The sequence below is a fragment of the Dicentrarchus labrax genome, unplaced genomic scaffold (assembly GCF_905237075.1).
Source record: "Dicentrarchus labrax unplaced genomic scaffold, dlabrax2021, whole genome shotgun sequence".
Classification (NCBI taxonomy): domain Eukaryota; kingdom Metazoa; phylum Chordata; class Actinopteri; family Moronidae; genus Dicentrarchus; species Dicentrarchus labrax.
In genome coordinates, this window is record NW_026136716.1 from 1661029 (window position 1) to 1677592 (window position 16564).

General features: G+C 40.7%; 2 protein-coding genes and 1 non-coding gene across 24 annotated transcripts in view; 2 read left to right on the forward strand and 1 right to left on the reverse strand.

Moving 5' to 3' along the window:
- Positions 1-6616, reverse strand: part of LOC127378605 (CLIP-associating protein 1-B) — a 40678-nt gene extending 34062 nt beyond the window's left edge. For all 20 annotated transcript variants that reach the window (XM_051427638.1, XM_051427636.1, XM_051427637.1 and 17 more), the window contains exons 1-7: positions 6413-6616; positions 4461-4539; positions 3410-3513; positions 2864-2955; positions 2680-2755; positions 908-1005; positions 288-358 (exon numbers count right to left, since the gene is read on the reverse strand). In XM_051427638.1, the coding sequence (XP_051283598.1) occupies positions 288-358; positions 908-1005; positions 2680-2755; positions 2864-2955; positions 3410-3513; positions 4461-4539; positions 6413-6616 (724 nt within the window). The remainder of the gene's footprint in view (positions 1-287; positions 359-907; positions 1006-2679; positions 2756-2863; positions 2956-3409; positions 3514-4460; positions 4540-6412) is intronic.
- Positions 4780-16495, forward strand: LOC127378615 (high affinity cGMP-specific 3',5'-cyclic phosphodiesterase 9A-like). Of its 3 annotated transcripts, XM_051427662.1 has the most exons (15): positions 4780-5123; positions 8518-8628; positions 9253-9402; positions 9952-9991; positions 10072-10174; positions 10251-10393; positions 10845-10904; positions 12010-12187; positions 13005-13127; positions 13219-13311; positions 13763-13830; positions 13905-14007; positions 14483-14587; positions 14785-14931; positions 15406-16495. In XM_051427662.1, exons 2-15 carry the CDS (start codon positions 8541-8543, stop codon positions 15496-15498), a joined length of 1494 nt encoding a protein of 497 aa, XP_051283622.1. In that variant the 5' UTR covers positions 4780-5123; positions 8518-8540; the 3' UTR covers positions 15499-16495. The 3 variants fall into 3 exon arrangements, with proteins under 3 accessions (XP_051283622.1, XP_051283620.1, XP_051283621.1); XM_051427660.1 differs by lacking the exon at positions 4780-5123 and having other exon boundaries at positions 7461-8628; XM_051427661.1 differs by lacking the exons at positions 4780-5123; positions 13219-13311 and having other exon boundaries at positions 7461-8628.
- On the forward strand, positions 4912-5042 carry LOC127379006 (U4atac minor spliceosomal RNA). Its single transcript, XR_007888260.1, has one exon. It is a non-coding gene; the product is annotated as a U4atac minor spliceosomal RNA (small nuclear RNA).
- Positions 16496-16564: the final 69 nt, after the last annotated feature.

Below are 16564 nucleotides of genomic sequence, written 5' to 3' on the forward strand. Positions count from 1 at the left end.
GTGAGTTAACAAGTGGCTGACTATGAGAGAGTTTTTTGGAGTCGGGTAGGTGTACAAATAAATAAATGTGGTGCAGATTTGGAAGTTTTATCAGTGTCACATGTTGGAGTCCGCAGGCCGCTCTCAACAACAAACAATGCAACGCCACACAAAAACAAAACGACGCTGCCATGACAACCAGATTGGGTTGATGGGCCATATATACGCAAGAAAAACTAATCTCATAACGCTCCAAGAGTGCATGAAGAAGAGCGAGACACAGAGCAGAGCAGGAGACGTGAGCTTACCTGACACAGGTGACAGGACCATGTTCCCTGACCTTTGAACTTCGTCAAATTTGCTGAAGATGACGTTCAGCCTGGACAGAGGGGGAACAGGGAATTAGCACCACATTCACAGCAGAATGCAAACTGCTGCTCCTCTGAAAAACTGAAAACTGGCTCATTTTAGATTCCCCAGAGAGCAGCTAAATAGGCCAAAGTAACATCTCATCGCCCGCAGTCTCCCAATCCAAAAATACACAGGCAACGGTAATGGCTGTGAAGGCCTGCTGGGTAATATTATTAGAACAAACACTAATGATCATAATGTAACACCAGCAACGGGTGACATCTGTTGACTCTTTGGGAGAAACCAACCGTCATTTCAAAAGTGTCATGATTTTCTACTTATAAAACGTGAATAAATAAATCAAATCAAAGCGAGTTCTACTGACTGAAAAGGTGTGTAGCTTATGAACACATCCCTTTATATTAACACACAGAAAACACACCTGTATGTAGCATGTGGCAGTTTCTAAATGCCCATACTGTACATAAATACTGAAAATAATTGTTAGCTGGAGTCAAGCCGAGTCCTCCACTTTATAGGTTACTCGTGAGTTTTCACAGTGAGCGCCTGAACGCACCGCGACTGAGGCAGACCCTTCTTTCCCAGGTCCATTCGCACTCGTTCTCCGACGTGGCGGTAGATCTCTACGAGGCAGTTCATGGCTCCATCACGCACCTGCAGGTCGACAACAACAACAAAAACAATAAATGAACACAAATACAGCTACTTTAGCTCTGCGATGTGTGTTAACATCACATTTTATCACTTATCACGATACTTTTCAATAAACTTACTTAAATATTTAAAGAGACAGTGCACCCCAAAATCAGCAATACATCATTTTCTGTACGTCTGAATTTGGGGTGAACTGTGAAACTCGCCGAGGACTTCACTTTAATTATTCAATAATTAAAGGGAATAACAATTAATTATTCACTATGACAGCAGAGGAGTGCTTCTCTTCTAAAAATTCTAAATGTACATTAAATAATATTATTTCCTATTTAATCATTACTTATTATTTAATTTGCGGTATTTTTTCTTTTTACCAATTCTGTTTTTGATATCGCTCTTAATTTGTTAGGAGGTCCACTTTACACCTACAGCTTCCTCTGACAGTAGTATTTGTTGGAGCTGCCTCCAGTCGCCACCACCTGTTGGTACACTTCCAACCGGTCTCTCCTTCCCCCAAACAAACACAAGTGCAGATAAAACAAGACTTAAGTAGTTCCTCCAGAACCCACTCCTCATCTTAGTGACGATGGTCCATAATGCAGTGCTTCAGTGCGAGCGTGTTTGGCTTCAGGAAGGGAAGTTCATGGGCACGGCTTCCTGTCCTCAAGAGGAAGTGTGGTTCCGGTGATGATGGACCTCTGCAGCCAATCAGGAGACAACAGACTTAAAGGCAGAGCACAGCGAGGAGACGAGGGGTCTGGTGGTTAGAGAGGAGACCCCCAGGGCCCCGAGGTCACAGGTTTGATCCCTGTAGTATCGTGTGTGTATAAACTCTGGCTCTATGTTCTATATGTAGTTGAGTTCTTCCATTATCCCAAATGTTTCCAACAATGTTCAAACTCAGAGAAATCTGTCATTGTATTCAGGTAACGCTGCGTTTCACCGGTCGCCTGTCGATGGCGCCATATCCCCTTTGTGCCTGCGTCAGCGTTGTGGTTGTCTGCCAGAAGCTGTCATACACTGACTGTTGATCCAGTCTGAAGCCACATTGTTACCATCCACTGTTTAGATCTTGCTTCTCCCAGCGTGGGAGAAGCAGTGATTTTTAAGGTGGAACTGCTTTATTCAGTGTGTTTAAGGTGGAACTGCTTTATTCAGTGTGTTTAAGGTGGAACTGCTTTATTCAGTGTGTTTAAGGTGGAACTGCTTTATTCAGTGTGTTTAAGGTGGAACTGCTTTATTCAGTGTGTTTAGTGGTTTTAATCAGCGGGTCTGTTTGTGTTGGAGAGGAGGAGACCTCTGTGGATCATTGGGCTCCCGGTAGAAACCTCCTGAACCATGAACACTGAAGGAATCCTAACCGGGAGAAGCTGACTGCAATGACGCCAATGGTGGTGAAGACAACAACTCCCATGATCCCACACTGCTTCACCACCTCATTAAACTTCCTCTTTTGTTCCTGTTTTGATGTGAGAAACCTCCTCGTGGCAGAAATTACATATAGTATGTTTAACAACAGGTAAAGAGAGAACATGTGAGTGATCAGAGGTCCTGGTTTGTGGTCTGAGCTGTAATTCTTGTATCTGACCAGCAGAGGGCAGTCAAAGACCAACAATAGGGCTGTTCTGGCCCCGTCCACATACTAACGTCCAGGTAGGAAGCAGCAGGTTGTACCTGACTCGTGGGATCTCCGAGGAGGTTACAGATGTGAGGGACGATTTTACTGAGCGTCAGACTCTGAGATCCAAACCTGAAAGAACAAAATGTAACAGAACATGAACCTTCTCATAAAAACAACGCTGTTACTGATAATAACATTTGATAAAAAGCACCCATAATGTAGAAGATTAAATCTTACACGTTCAGGGTTGAGATGAGACAAAGGCAGAGTCCTTCTCTGGTCCTGTTGTTCTTGTGCTTGAAGCCTCCCATCATTCGCTCCCACACATACTGAAAAGACATCAGTGCACAAAGAAGAAGCACATTTACACGCATTCAGTCAACGTCTGTCAGTGTGTCTGTATGCCGACACACTGTCTGAATTTAGTAAATCCCAACAGATTATATGTGATTGTTAAAAGATGGCTTTGATGCTTTTTTAACACTAGATTCCACCTAGATGGGAAAAAGTGAAATCAGACACTTGTAGAAACTGTAAATTACGTCACATGTCCAAAAACCATATAAACTTATTGGCATACTGCATATTAAGACGGTAATAAAAGACTTTTTGCTGCATTTAGTTTCCCTTGCTCAACAAGCTAGTAGAACAGTAATAAAGAATAGAATTGAAAATATAAATATATGCTGCCCTTTTTATTTTTATTTGAGTTTTGGACATTTAAGGTTGCCGTAGCTGCCGTGGATGTCAAGTAAAACCCCCTAACGTGTGCTTCCTGTGCACCTGTGGGTTGGCAGCCTGGTCCATGACCTTCAGCAGCAGCGCTTGGTCCTGGTCTCGAACTTGGTCCTTGGCGTCTCCTAACCGATCGATCAGACTCGGCAGAACTGAGCGGACACAGACAACAGAAGTTACTACAATGATTCCAGCACCTCTTTATACTTTTAATATTATATTATATACAGTCTCCTTTCATTTCATTTACATATTTATTCATTTGATCTGCTTTGTATTTATTTATATATATATATAATATACATAAAACCAATAATCCTATCTTATTAATACACACATATATATATATATATATATATATATATAAAAAGATAAGGTTGACTCCTTTATTGATCACTTAAATAAAAATAAAATAGAAAAATACAACAGAAATAGGAAATTATTTAATTTTAATCAATTATTTTATTTATTAGTTATTTGTACACTTTGCTAAATTCAAATGTAAATACAAGTAGAAGCAGAACTACATTTAAATGTTGTATATTGATTTATCATAGACTGTAGCTTTAGATACTTTTAAATGCACAATGAAAACTTTATATAAATCTATTTTAGCTAATACTTATTCTAATGAATAAAGCAGGATTGTTCTATCATTGTTTTATTTTGTACAACAGCTATATGCCAGGCTCTAATTTAAAGACCCTGTATTTTATTTCATCTATTTTGACTTAGAAATGATTATTATTAGTTATACATACATTTATTAATTAATAAAACAGGATTGTTGATTTATATACTGTTCAACAGCTGTAATTTTAAAAACCCTATATTTAATTATATCTATTAGAAATTACTTTATTTTAATTAATGAATTATTTTAATTATTAATTAATGACTATTTGAGTTATATTTACACTCTATACCGTTTATATACTGTACTCTGCTTTATGTGCTGCTCTAATTTAAATTTATTTTCTTTATTTTGACTTATTATTATTATTAATTTATTATTATTTTAATGAATTCAGTTCAATTATTATTAGTTACATGTGCGCTGCATATAGAAATAACTGTTTTAATAACGTGAGCAGCTCACCCGTCCCAACCTGCGTCCTGAACCTCTCCTGCAGTCTGCTGACCAGAGCCGACAGAATGTCCATCCCCAGCAAAACCACCTGACACACAAACACAAACAACAAACAAACAACAAACAAACAAGACAACAACAAACATGAGCAATACAGGCGGATTAAACACATCAGAATCTCTCAAAATCCAAGACAGAAGAGACAAACGACAACGTCAACGTGAGAGCAGCACCAGAGCAGGGGATTTGAATCTGAGCTGCAAAGGATTATGGGTAATTCCACAAGGGTTTTTCATTAAAAACAAGTGAAGAGAACGAAAATGAACGGGTTTTTTGCAGATAAACTCCAATATAAGAAGTAAATCTCTCATTCAGTGAGGTCAAACGGAGAAGTCAAACGCAACCATGACTGAAGAGAGTGTGAACATGTGACAAACAGCCTGCGACCGACCGCCCGGCAGCTTTCCTTGTCATGGGGTGGTTTGGGAAACTCAATGAACGTTTAGTGAGAGTTCCCCTGCTGACACCATAGTCAACACATACGCACCGCCTGAGCCCCCACGCTCAGACTCTGGTGCAATTTTTGGAAACTCTCTTATTGAGAGAGAGAAAGACGAAACGCAACAACAACATGTGGCTCCAGGTCTGGTGCTATCTGCTGGACAGACAGCGGTACTACACCCACACTGCTTTACACAAGACATTATTATTAGTATTATTATTAGTATTATTATTATGCACTAAATATATGGTTAATAATAACTAAGGTGTAATTTAATCACAGACAAATTATCAAATGAAATATCCGTATCTGGGAGTCAGTAACAAACTGACTCTAACGTTCACTCCTGTATGTAACAGTCTGAATGTGGCTACCCAGGAATACTGCGAGTTATTGTTTAGAGACCTTCGAAATATTCTGTCTTCATATTTATTCTCAGTAAAGCTGAAAAAGTTTATTAATCAGCTTCATCAATCAACAGAAAATATATTTTCCTCTGGTTCTAGTTTCTGAAATGTGAGTGTTTGCTGCTTTTCTCTGTTTTATGGAACTTTAAACTTTTACAATATTAAAATAATCTACAATATTTTAATAGTTCATAAATCAAATAAGAGATATATATATATATATATATATATATATATAAATAAATATAGGGAATTTACATGGCAGTTAATGTCGTCCTAAAAAGGTGAATAAACAACAACAACAGCCTCTGCCATTAAGCTGACTCACTCCTCTCCGATCGATTAACAGGAGCTATTATCGTTCACACACACACAACATCTGAAGGGTTTTACTACCACCAGTACACACACACACACACACACACACACACACACACACACACACACACACACACACACACACACCGCTGGCAGGAAGCTGACCCGCGCTGTGAAACTCGGTCACAGAGGGAAGGAAACTGGGTTAATGGTGCTGGTAAATTAAGCTCACAGCCACCGCTGCCGCTGCCACGCTCGCCTGGGAGCCTCGTCCCCATTACGGGGCCCGCAGACATCGACGAGTACGGAGGAGGAGGAGGAGGAGGAGGAGGAAGAGGAGGAGGAGGAGGAGGAGGAGGAGGCTGCGTTTCCAGGGAACAACAGGAAGCAGCGATATCATTGTGTGTACAGTGCGTAGTGTCGATGAGCAGCTCCATCCTTTGTGTGTGAAAAAGGAGCTTCACACCAAACTCCAGAGACAATTTGGGCCTTTTAGTGCAGCCCGTCCTGACACAGCTCGACTTCAAAATCTTTTCCCAAACAATCGTAGATGTTCCAGAGCTTCATTGTGAGCGAAGTCAAAGAGACCGCGCATACAAACGGAGCCGTATACCGGCAGACACGGGCTACAACTCCAGGACAGGATCTGTGTGAATGAAGGGCTCCCTGAGGAGACCTGCAGGAATAATAACACCCTCTTTATTTAGTGAGCGTGGTTTTGAACAGACTCTCACCTTGAAGTTGCTGGAGTTGACCCAGGAGCTGGCCACTGCGTCCACCATCCTGTCCAGCATGCTCTGGTCCTGCTCCAGCTCAGGGGACTTCTCCTCGTCCACGATGAGCTCTGTGATCTCCTGGCCCACCTGGAGCCTCTTTCCCAGGTCCTTCTGCATCACCTGCTCCAGCAGATACTCCACGCTCACCCCCCCGTCCTCCATGGCTGCAGCTGCCCGGGCTGCGACAGGAAACTCAAGGCACCAGCGGACTCCCAGCCGGATCTTCTCCTCTCCTTTTAAACGTCGCTGTTTCCAGGAGCTGCTGCAGGAGACCAGGTGTTCTCTTTAAGAGGCAGCTAACGTCGGCCGATGAGCAGAGAGGAGCAGCAGAACATCGGGCGGTGGAGGACTACAGCGGACACAGCACCTCATCCTCCAGAGCTGGAACCAGAGAGAGAGAGAGAGAGAGCCACCGATCAATGACACTGATCACCTCCACCGATCAATGACACTGATCACCTCCACCGATCAATGACACTGATCACCTCCGTTATCACAGAATGTGCTGTGAATCTCTCCAACACACACAGAGAGAATAAAACATACAGAGAGTGGAAACATCAATCTGATCACTTTCCTCTTCTGATACCTGATGTATTGATTACTGTAGTATTAGTTATTTAACATGTATTTCATTGTAAAGCTTTAATGTTGCTCACTCTGTCGACCTCTGCCTGCTCTAAAGCTTTACAGTTGCTCACTCTGTCGACCTCTGCCTGCTCTAAAGCTCCAGTACAGAGTGTTTGAGCTCCTGCAGGTTAAATGTCAAACACAGTTTATGGAGCTGTTAGCTTCCCCTGCTAGCACACTAGCCTCGCTCCTAGCTCGCGTTTATCTTAGTGAACGGGGAAGCTACGGAAGCCTGAACGTCACTCACCTGTTTCCAGCGGGTTAATTAACGACTCATTGATCCGGTGACCGGTTGGAGCTCACCGGATGAACCGAATCGCTCCCTGGAAAAAAAAAAAAGTCAAGAAGTGGCGATGCTACCTCCTCCTGCCTCCTCTTCTTCTTCTTCGAGTTTTAATGGCGGTTGGAAGACCAGCTCAGTGGCGCAGTGGCGCCCCCTGCTGGACTGGAGGAGAGCGGCAGGACACTCAAACATAAACAACAACAACAAACTAAATTCTCTCAGTTATTTTTAAATAATTAATCAAACGATTACACCATTTCTTTCTACAATGTTATATTATTAATTATTATTATGAATTTCCTCCTTTCTGGATCAGATCTGCTGCAGTGTGTTTAAATGTGTGTGAGAATTTAGTTATTTTGGGGTTTTTTCTTTTCTTTTTTGTTTCATTTAAAATATGTTTTAATTAAAAAATTATATTTTAAATTAAATTATAAAGTTACTTTAACTTTACTGTAATAAATACTTACTTTTATTCCATATGTTACTGTTACAGTATATTTTTGTATATTTTGCATCAAAAGAAACTGCTGTATAAATAAAGGATTTGCCATGAGACATGCTGATGTTTTATGTAACCATTGACAGTATGTATAATAGACTGACCTCTCGGGTCTGAAAAGTGTCTTAAACCTTTACATTCTCTGTAATGGTCAGCAGGGGGCGCTCCACTGGCTATTGCTGAAATGTAAGAGGAATTAGTTTTAGCATTTTCTGAATTTAAAGCATGGGATTGGAGGAGAAAGGTGACATATTCTATATGAACTATAGACTGTTGGTCTATGAACTGATCCAATAAACAGCTGATCGCTCTGATGGATGCACACACTGTGTTTATCTTTGTGTTTGTGTTGTATTTCTGAGGTAGGATATCTTTTGCAGTGTTATTTGTGGGAGGTTTATGTTTGTTAATGTGTTTCGCTGTTAGCAGGAATGTTTGCTTTGTTCTCTTTTCTCTTAAACATCTCAAAAAATGTTTGGAAATTACAAAAACAGCAGTGACACAAGGTGCAACATGCAGATTGTGATTACTACCCAACCCTGGGAGAGGAGGGCTGGATGAGTGGGTGGGCTCTCTGTCAGCTGCAGCTGGTCCATTACAGACTGTTGGTGTCAGTGTCAAGAGGTCTCATTTTCCTGTCTGGAGCAGGTCATGTCCCACCTGGCTCTGGGATGACTACAAAAATCATTCATTTCATGCTGAACGGGAGGCTGGAGCAAGCGGAGTTTGGAGCCGACTGCTCTGCTGCAGATATCAAAGGTAGGAGGGGGGGGGCTGTAGTTTGTGATTTTAGAGACATAATCATAATGTGAATGAGTAATGCCACAACCACTCATTCATTTGAACATTCAATTTAAGCACACATAAAGGTGTGAACCAGGAGTTGTATGAGCGACAGGGCGTGTATCACAGTAGTGTCAGACAATTTCATGGTCACGAATGTTCCCGTGGCGTCTGTGTTAGGGCCTTACCTCCATGTGGCTTTGACAGGTCCTCAGGTTAAAGGACCTCTTTGCCATTGTCCTCTTGAGATGGTGATAAATAAACCATGTGACAACTGGGCCCTTGACCTCTGAAGACAACGATAATAAGAATACAGGTTGAATGAAGGATTTTGTAAACTAGAGGGTACATCTCTGGAGAAAGTGCTTTAAGCAGAAAGATAACATGATGACTTAGAATTTGTATTTAATTGGCACAGTTATATAGCGTACTCACTGCTGGCTCCATTTCAAACAAACAGTGCCCTCAGGTGCTTTATGGTGAAGAAAGAGTGATGAAGTACCCTCTAGGGTGCTAATCCTGCCATCTTGCCACTATCCAGTGAATGGTCTGAATCCTAGTCTCACAATTCTGAAATATCCTGAACTCTCCGTCTGACAGATCTGTTCCGGGCGGCGGCGGAGGCGGGGCCTCACCACATCCTAAAGATGTACAGCACAAACGGCAGCATGTTGAACATCTCCCCCCGGCTGGAAGCCAACAGCGAGGACTCGTACTACCGCCTGGAGGTGGTGGCGGCAGACGTTAAGAGTGAGCGGCCTCGTCTGTGACACATCAGCAGAGTCTTGGTCCCAGAGTTGTTTCCAAGATTAAAAATCTCGATTTCAAAGCTTCCAAAACAAATACTGTGATGTGGGGGCTGAGGTCATGTCCTCAGTATTGTTTCAGGGAATTTGGCAAATTTAACAGTTGATATATTTACATAGTTTAGTTTCAATAAAGTTAAATGTGAGTGTTTTTAGACAAAACAAGTTAAACATTAAAGAAGCACATTCAGTTCAAATCTTACCTTTATCTTTATTCCCTTCATCACAGCTTACCAGAGAACTTGGCCAGGTCCATCACCTTTTTAAACATCCTTTAAATTGATTGACTTTGTCATCTATTACTCGACTCTATAAATAAATGGCTGCAAACTTTAGTTTTTTTCACACGTAACATCCAGACATCCTACCAATACCGAATGAAAAGTAGAAACAGAACTTCAGTCCGGACTAACAATTATTTTATGAGAGTAGATCTGACTTGGTTCAGAACTTTTCCGATGTTATGATTTTTTTTGTGTTTTATTTTGTGCAGGCGTGGGGATGCCGACAGAGCTGGACAACATGGAATGCAGGTGAGTGCCTCTTGTAAACGCAATTTATTGAAGCATGTGGGTGAGAAGGACTCACTGCTGTTTCCTGTCTCTGTCCTTAGGCTGCATCATCTGGAGAGCAAAGCCACTGAAGACGTGGGAAAGACTCCGGACATCATCTGTGAGCTTAAGAGCCAAGTGGAGTCTTTTAAGAGGAAGCTGGAGGTTTGTCAGTCTAATCCTACCAACACACAACTTTCACAAACTGTAATAATAAAACTATTTTATTCTCTTCTGTCAGAGTGTGGAGCACCTGAGCTGGATGGGTCTGTTCAAGGAAGACGGTGATCAGCAGCTCTCCAAGTTCTCCCCGAAACCCCTAACACCTCATCTGAGCGCGCAGGAGGAGCGCCAACAAGTCCGCAGGAAGTTCCTCAACATGAGGTGACCTCGTCTCATTTCACCGCTGATGAACGCTGGTGTTACTGCTGAAATGAGATGTTAACATTATTTTTATGGAAAATTTGTGTTTTTAATTATTTATTATTTTAGTTTTTTGTTGTTGAAAGAAGTGTTGCTGGAATCCAGCAAATGTGGTGGCATGTAAATGAATATGAACTAACTGTGTTAATTTATTCAATTAATAGATGATATATTAAGTGTTAACTAATCACATAAAGTCAGAGTGACTTGATCATTTATTACGATCATAATTATGAGCAACAGAAATTCATGTGTCCTGCAATAAATCACTGTGAGTGTCACCTGTTGCACCAAATACTCAACAGTTTTAAGAAGAACATTTTGTTTCTCAGATCTCTATGATCGCAGTTTTATCAGAAAAAACCCAAAATTGAGTGTAGAGCACATTTGTGTCTGTTCTGTGTTGCTGTAGCTCGCTGCAGGTCACAGAAGAAGTGAGAGAGCATCTGAAAACTCCCATTTTTGACAACTGGTGAGTACAAATGTGCACAATGTTTTTCTCACTCTGTACTGAAATAATTTGTTTTTCTGATACTCTGTATTGAACTTATTTTGATATTTGTTTTATTTTCTTTCAATATATATTTCTCCTTTGTAGTGTTTATATTTATATTAATTGACTATGGCTCCTATGCAATGCCTGACAACCTGCTGCTGAATAAAGTATCTATCTATCTATCTATCTATCTATCTATCTATCTATCTATCTATCTATCTATCTATCTATCTATCTATCTATCTATCTATCTATCTATCTATCTACCTACCTATCTATCTATCTATCTATCTATCTATCTATGTCGTGAACTACAGGATCCTTATTGACTGGCTAGGACAGTGGTTTGGCGCATCCTATTTCCATCTTTATTACATTTTCCGCTTTATGCAGACGACACAAAGCTTTACTTGTCCATTAAAGGTCATCTCACTAGAGTGAACTGTTAGTCAAGAGCTTTTTTTTTGCATAGGCATGGGTTTTGATGATCTAGCTGCACATCAGCAGGTCACTCTCTTTGATGAAATGAAATGATGTGAGAAATGATTGTAGTAGTACTTTAGTATTAGTTCAACAGGGCTGGTCTTTGGTTGGAACAGAAAAGTTGAACTTTAAACTTTAACTTAAGGCTTGCAGTTACAACTCAATCAATCAATCAATGCATTCGCAATTTTACACTGGCAGTCCTCTGTAGTCGTACAAACATGAGCATAAATTGCTACTGCACATTATGGACTAAATCAAACATGCACCACAGTGGACGCCACTGCATCGTTCCTTTCACTGCCACCCACTGGCCAGCCAGTGTAAGTGCACTAATAATAAACTAATAAACACTGAACAGCTCAGGAATATTTTTGCCAATCCTTCTATAGTAGGAGACCCTTGCAGATAGATAAAAAAAAATGGAAACATCAAGTAACAACAAAGGAGTTTTGATTGATTATATAAAAAAAGATGAATCTGTCAACTAAATTGAACATCATGCTTTGCTGGCTTTACTCCACTACAGTCCATAATATTAATGCAAATGCTCACACACAGACACGACTCTCTCACCTTCGTGTGGTGTTGTTAACAGGCAGTGGGAGGAGGCGGAGATGCTAGTGCTCCTCCAGGTGATGTTCACCGACCTGGACTTCCTGACGGCGTTCCACATCAAGCTGGAAGTCCTGCAGAACTTCCTGTTTGAGGTCTACTGCCACTACAACAGCATCCCCTTCCACAACTTCAGGCACTGCTTCTGCGTCACTCAGATGGTACGAACAGCAGAAGGGAGTTCATCTTTTCTGAGCGTCAGCTGCAAGAGAGTTTAATTTCACCTTTATCAGCTGGATCTCACACGATTCATCACAAGTTATATTTAAGTACTGTACAGAGTCCATTCTCCACTTAGTGGACTACATGGCAAAAGAAAACAACAGTTGCTCCAAGAATGGCTAGGAGTGGCTCATGTTCCCCTGCCTTCAAAAACCTTTTGAGAAACAATGAAAAATACTTTTCCAATATGTGTGTTTTAGTTTAGTCCAGAAAGAGCGTGTTAGATTGCTGATCATAAAGTTACATTGATTACAGGCAGGTGAAACATCAGGGAAAGGCTGTGCAACTTCTCCCTGGAGTAATAGAGTTTGTGTTACATTTTAAACTGTCTAATCTATCTAAACCCATGCACAAGTCAAAATAATAGTTTATACAACTTTTATGATTATGCAACTTTCTGCAGGTTTGCCATCATACAGGTGATGCCCATATGTCTGAAAGGTCAATACATTTGTCTGGCTTTAAAAGAAACATTAATTTAATTATCATTTAGATTTGAATTGGATTCTTGAACATGGGTAATTTAATCATTTTCTACGGCCAAAAGTGTTTTTTATTGAGCTTTTGTCTTGTTTATGTAAATATCACATTTCTTGTACTGATTTTATATTTTCTAAAGGAACCAGTAACTAAATCTGTCAAATTCTGCTACACAAGACAAAAGCTCTTTGAGTGCAGGTTAATAAAAGTTTAATTATGCGGAAACAGCTGTGTTTTGGTGATACAGATGTTTGTTGTTGGGGTCTCGTTCTGCAGATGTATGGGCTGATCTGGCTGACAGACCTCAGGAGTAAATTATCAAGAATCGACCTGTTGATTATGTTGACCTCGGCTCTGTGCCACGACCTCGACCACCCTGGCTACAACAACGTCTACCAGGTCACCTCCCTGCCGTTCTGTTTGGGGTTTTAATGTGTTTGTCTCATAATTATTGTTAATCTGAATGTTTTATTAAAAATATGTCACACAGATCAATGCGCAGACTGACTTAGCTCTTCGCTACAATGATATTTCCCCCCTGGAAAACCACCACTGTGCCGTGGCCTTCGGCATCTTGTCCAAGGTACAAAAAACATCACGCATTAAAGGATTGTGCTGTAGAAATGAAAAGCAAAACAATTATGAATGGAAACAGACAGAATAAAAACAACTGCCGTTGCTATGGAGTTCTGTGGGCATCAAAGTAAAGTTATTTTAGACAATTATTTCATGACTTTTGTTGTGTACCCCTCGAAAAAAAATAATGAGGTCAGGTGACCTCAGTGGTGGGTATGACCAGCTGACAGTAACCAATAAGAAGTAAGGGTACTTGTGTGGACAAAATCATAAGTGGTGGTAGACTGGTGAGTACCGGCACTGATCTGTTTTCTTACTTTCTTATAAAATGGTCATAAAATAGTTTACCCTGCACATATTCAAGCAGTGAAATAAAAACCACAAAATGAGACTTTCCTACTTGATACTGAAGCCGTTTGAGAAACATTAAAAGGAGTAAAATGACTTTCTCTTTGCAGCCAGAGTGCAACATCCTAAAAAATCTGACCTGTGAGCAGTACAAACACATCCGGGGAGGAATGATCAGGTAAGACTTCGGCTAACACTTCATCCGTGTCCATGTTGTGTCGTTTGTTAAAAGAATCCCAAAACCTTTTTCAGATGTATTCTGGCCACCGACATGGCGAGACACAACGAAATTCTCAACAAGTTCAGAATCATGCAGCCGGTGTTCGACTTCACCAACAAGGACCACAAGGAAGTGGTAAAGAAATACACACTGAAACCTTAACTGATATTTTCAGTTTCTTTCAGGCTTTCTTATGAGCTGTGCTTTTAGTTTTAAGGTCACTTTGATCCAACTTGTTAGTTCTCCCTTTACACTGAAACAGCAAAACCTCTTTGTTTTCCTCCTATTTCAATCTACAAACCTTTAAGTGGGTCAGTGTGGTCAATCAGCTACTTTAGTTGAGTCTTTAGTTGTGTTTTATATTGTTTTAAAATCAGGCAATTAGAAGTCTGAAATTAAAATAACACAACAAAATAAGATTAAGAAGTGAAATAAGCAAATAAAACAGATTTATTATTGGATATTTTCTCTAACATCTTATAATAAACTCTGACCGGTAACCTGTGGAGAGAACGAATATATAAAAGCATGTGTGACAAGGAGCACCATAGCAACAACACAAAACTACCTCACCAGTGCTTCTCATTCTGGATGTGGTTCCTGTTTCCAGCTGATGAAGATCATGGTGAAGGTGAGCGACATCTCCAACGAGGCGAGGCCGATGACCGTGGCTGAGCCCTGGCTGGACTGTCTGCTGCAGGAGTTCTTCAACCAGGTTTTTACTGATCAATACACAGGAAGTGACATCTGTCCCTAACGCTGCGACCGGTGACTGAGAGTAGTCAGGAAGGGAATCTCACTGTTGAATATCAGGAAGGATTAAGCGACATTTGCTGTACTAGTCGAGCTGTGTGCTGTATATTTTATAACATATGCAGATGATACACACTTTGTCCTTGTTTTGTTGTGCAGAGCGACACAGAGAAACTCAAAGGGCTTCCAGTGACTCCTTTCATGGACCGAGACAAAGTGTCCAAACCGTCCTCTCAGACCAACTTCATCCGATTCGTCCTCTTGCCGCTCTTCACCGAGCTCACCAAGCTGTTTCCCTGTCTGGAGGTAAAGTCACTGATTGATAACAATAGTATGTACAGTTTTTATAGGGACTTGTGGGTGATTAGGTCCCTTGAGGAAAGAGTTGGGGAACCACTGTTTTAAGGGACACTTGTTTCCTCCATTTGTACTATTAATGTGGCCACAGCACAGGCTCGAACACAATGAATAATCTCCAGGATATTTGGTAATGGTAATCAATGTCCAGGTGCTTCCACGAGCGGAGACTAGTCTCAAAATTTGGTCTATTAAACAGCATCTTAAACGCATTTTAAGATCCGTTTAGTTGTTTGCAAGAGCTAATTTGAGTGCTGTCAAAAGTACTTCTGGGAAATGTAGGAAATCAAGCTGTTGTTGAGGGAACACAGAAAGCACTGCAACACAAAACTGAACTTCATTGTTTCACCAAACAACCCTTGACACACGCTGAGCGGAGGTCCTGAAGCTAAAGGTTTGGCTGTCTGTCACGTTGTCTTGCAGCAGCACATTCTGGAGCCGGTGCGACGAGCCCTGGAGTATTACTCCGACATGGAGAGGGCCAACAAGCAGGAGCAGGGGACGACCAAAGCATGAGGAGTACGCGCTGGCCGACAGAGTTGTCATTTAAAATGTTGTGGAGGATTTACGTCTTCGTTGTTTCTAGTTGGGATTATGTCCGCCATTTCAAAGTCGTTATAGTTTTATAAGATTTGGACACCAGTGAGACATTATTTATTATTATTGGACATGTTGGTGTATTTTAATAGGGCAGGAATAATCCTATTTATTGTTCAGTTAATCTGCTGGATTATTACACGTTTTCCATTTTCTGCATAAAGAGCACGATGAGGTTAAAGGTTAAGTCTGGTGATATTCTGCGTGCCTCATTCCTGAGCGAGCGATGGGAGGTCTTAAGCACAGAAATATATATTTTGAAGGGGAATTACAGGCAAGGTACAAAGAGTGTAGATAGTTACGCCAGTGATTTGACTGGAAACGATAGAGCCAGGTTGAGGGAGCGTGCAGGCAGAGTGGAGACGTTGTGAGAAGGGTTACTATTGCACGTTAATATGGATTAACATCATTTAGTCTTCAGTAGGAACCAAAAGGGCTCCTCCTGGTCCACATACAACAGTTCCCGTTTGGAGCCACCATTACAGTGTTTGTGAACCGTTCATTTAACCTCCGCCACTGTCTCGCCATCGCATTTTAACTGCTAACTGATCATCGCTTTATGGATTTTATTGATGCTGAGTTGGCAAGAAATCGTCGTACACGTTACTGTCCAATCTCTGAAAATAAAGAATGACATCAGACTTATCCTTTGAATTACCCAACATGTGACTGTTTTGATCATTTGATTGATATGAATTAGTGACAAGAAATGTATTTTATGTGCACATTTAAATATAAATAAAATGCTTATTTTTCATGTCTTGCCATCGCTGACTGTGTCACTATAACAAATGGGCTTTTTTAGATGTATATTGTTTTCAACTTTGAAAGTCAACTTCCTTATTGTGTACTTTTATATGTTGATATTGTGTGACTGTCAATAAAGATCTGCCTCTCTGCTTGGTGTTAAATGACAGTACATGGTAATTAGTGTTAAATGTTGTTTGTTAAATAAAAAGTGAACTCTGTACACATTGAAGAAAGC

Bases quoted from the DNA above. Each gene is read 5' to 3' on its own strand.
- LOC127378615 (XM_051427660.1), top strand. From the start codon at position 8,427: ATGAGTGGGTGGGCTCTCTGTCAGCTGCAGCTGGTCCATTACAGACTG. The intron at 10,394-10,844 runs GTGACCTCGTCT...GTGTTGCTGTAG, and splicing joins AGGAAGTTCCTCAACATGAG to CTCGCTGCAGGTCACAGAAG. The intron at 13,128-13,218 runs GTCACCTCCCTG...TATGTCACACAG, and splicing joins GCTACAACAACGTCTACCAG to ATCAATGCGCAGACTGACTT.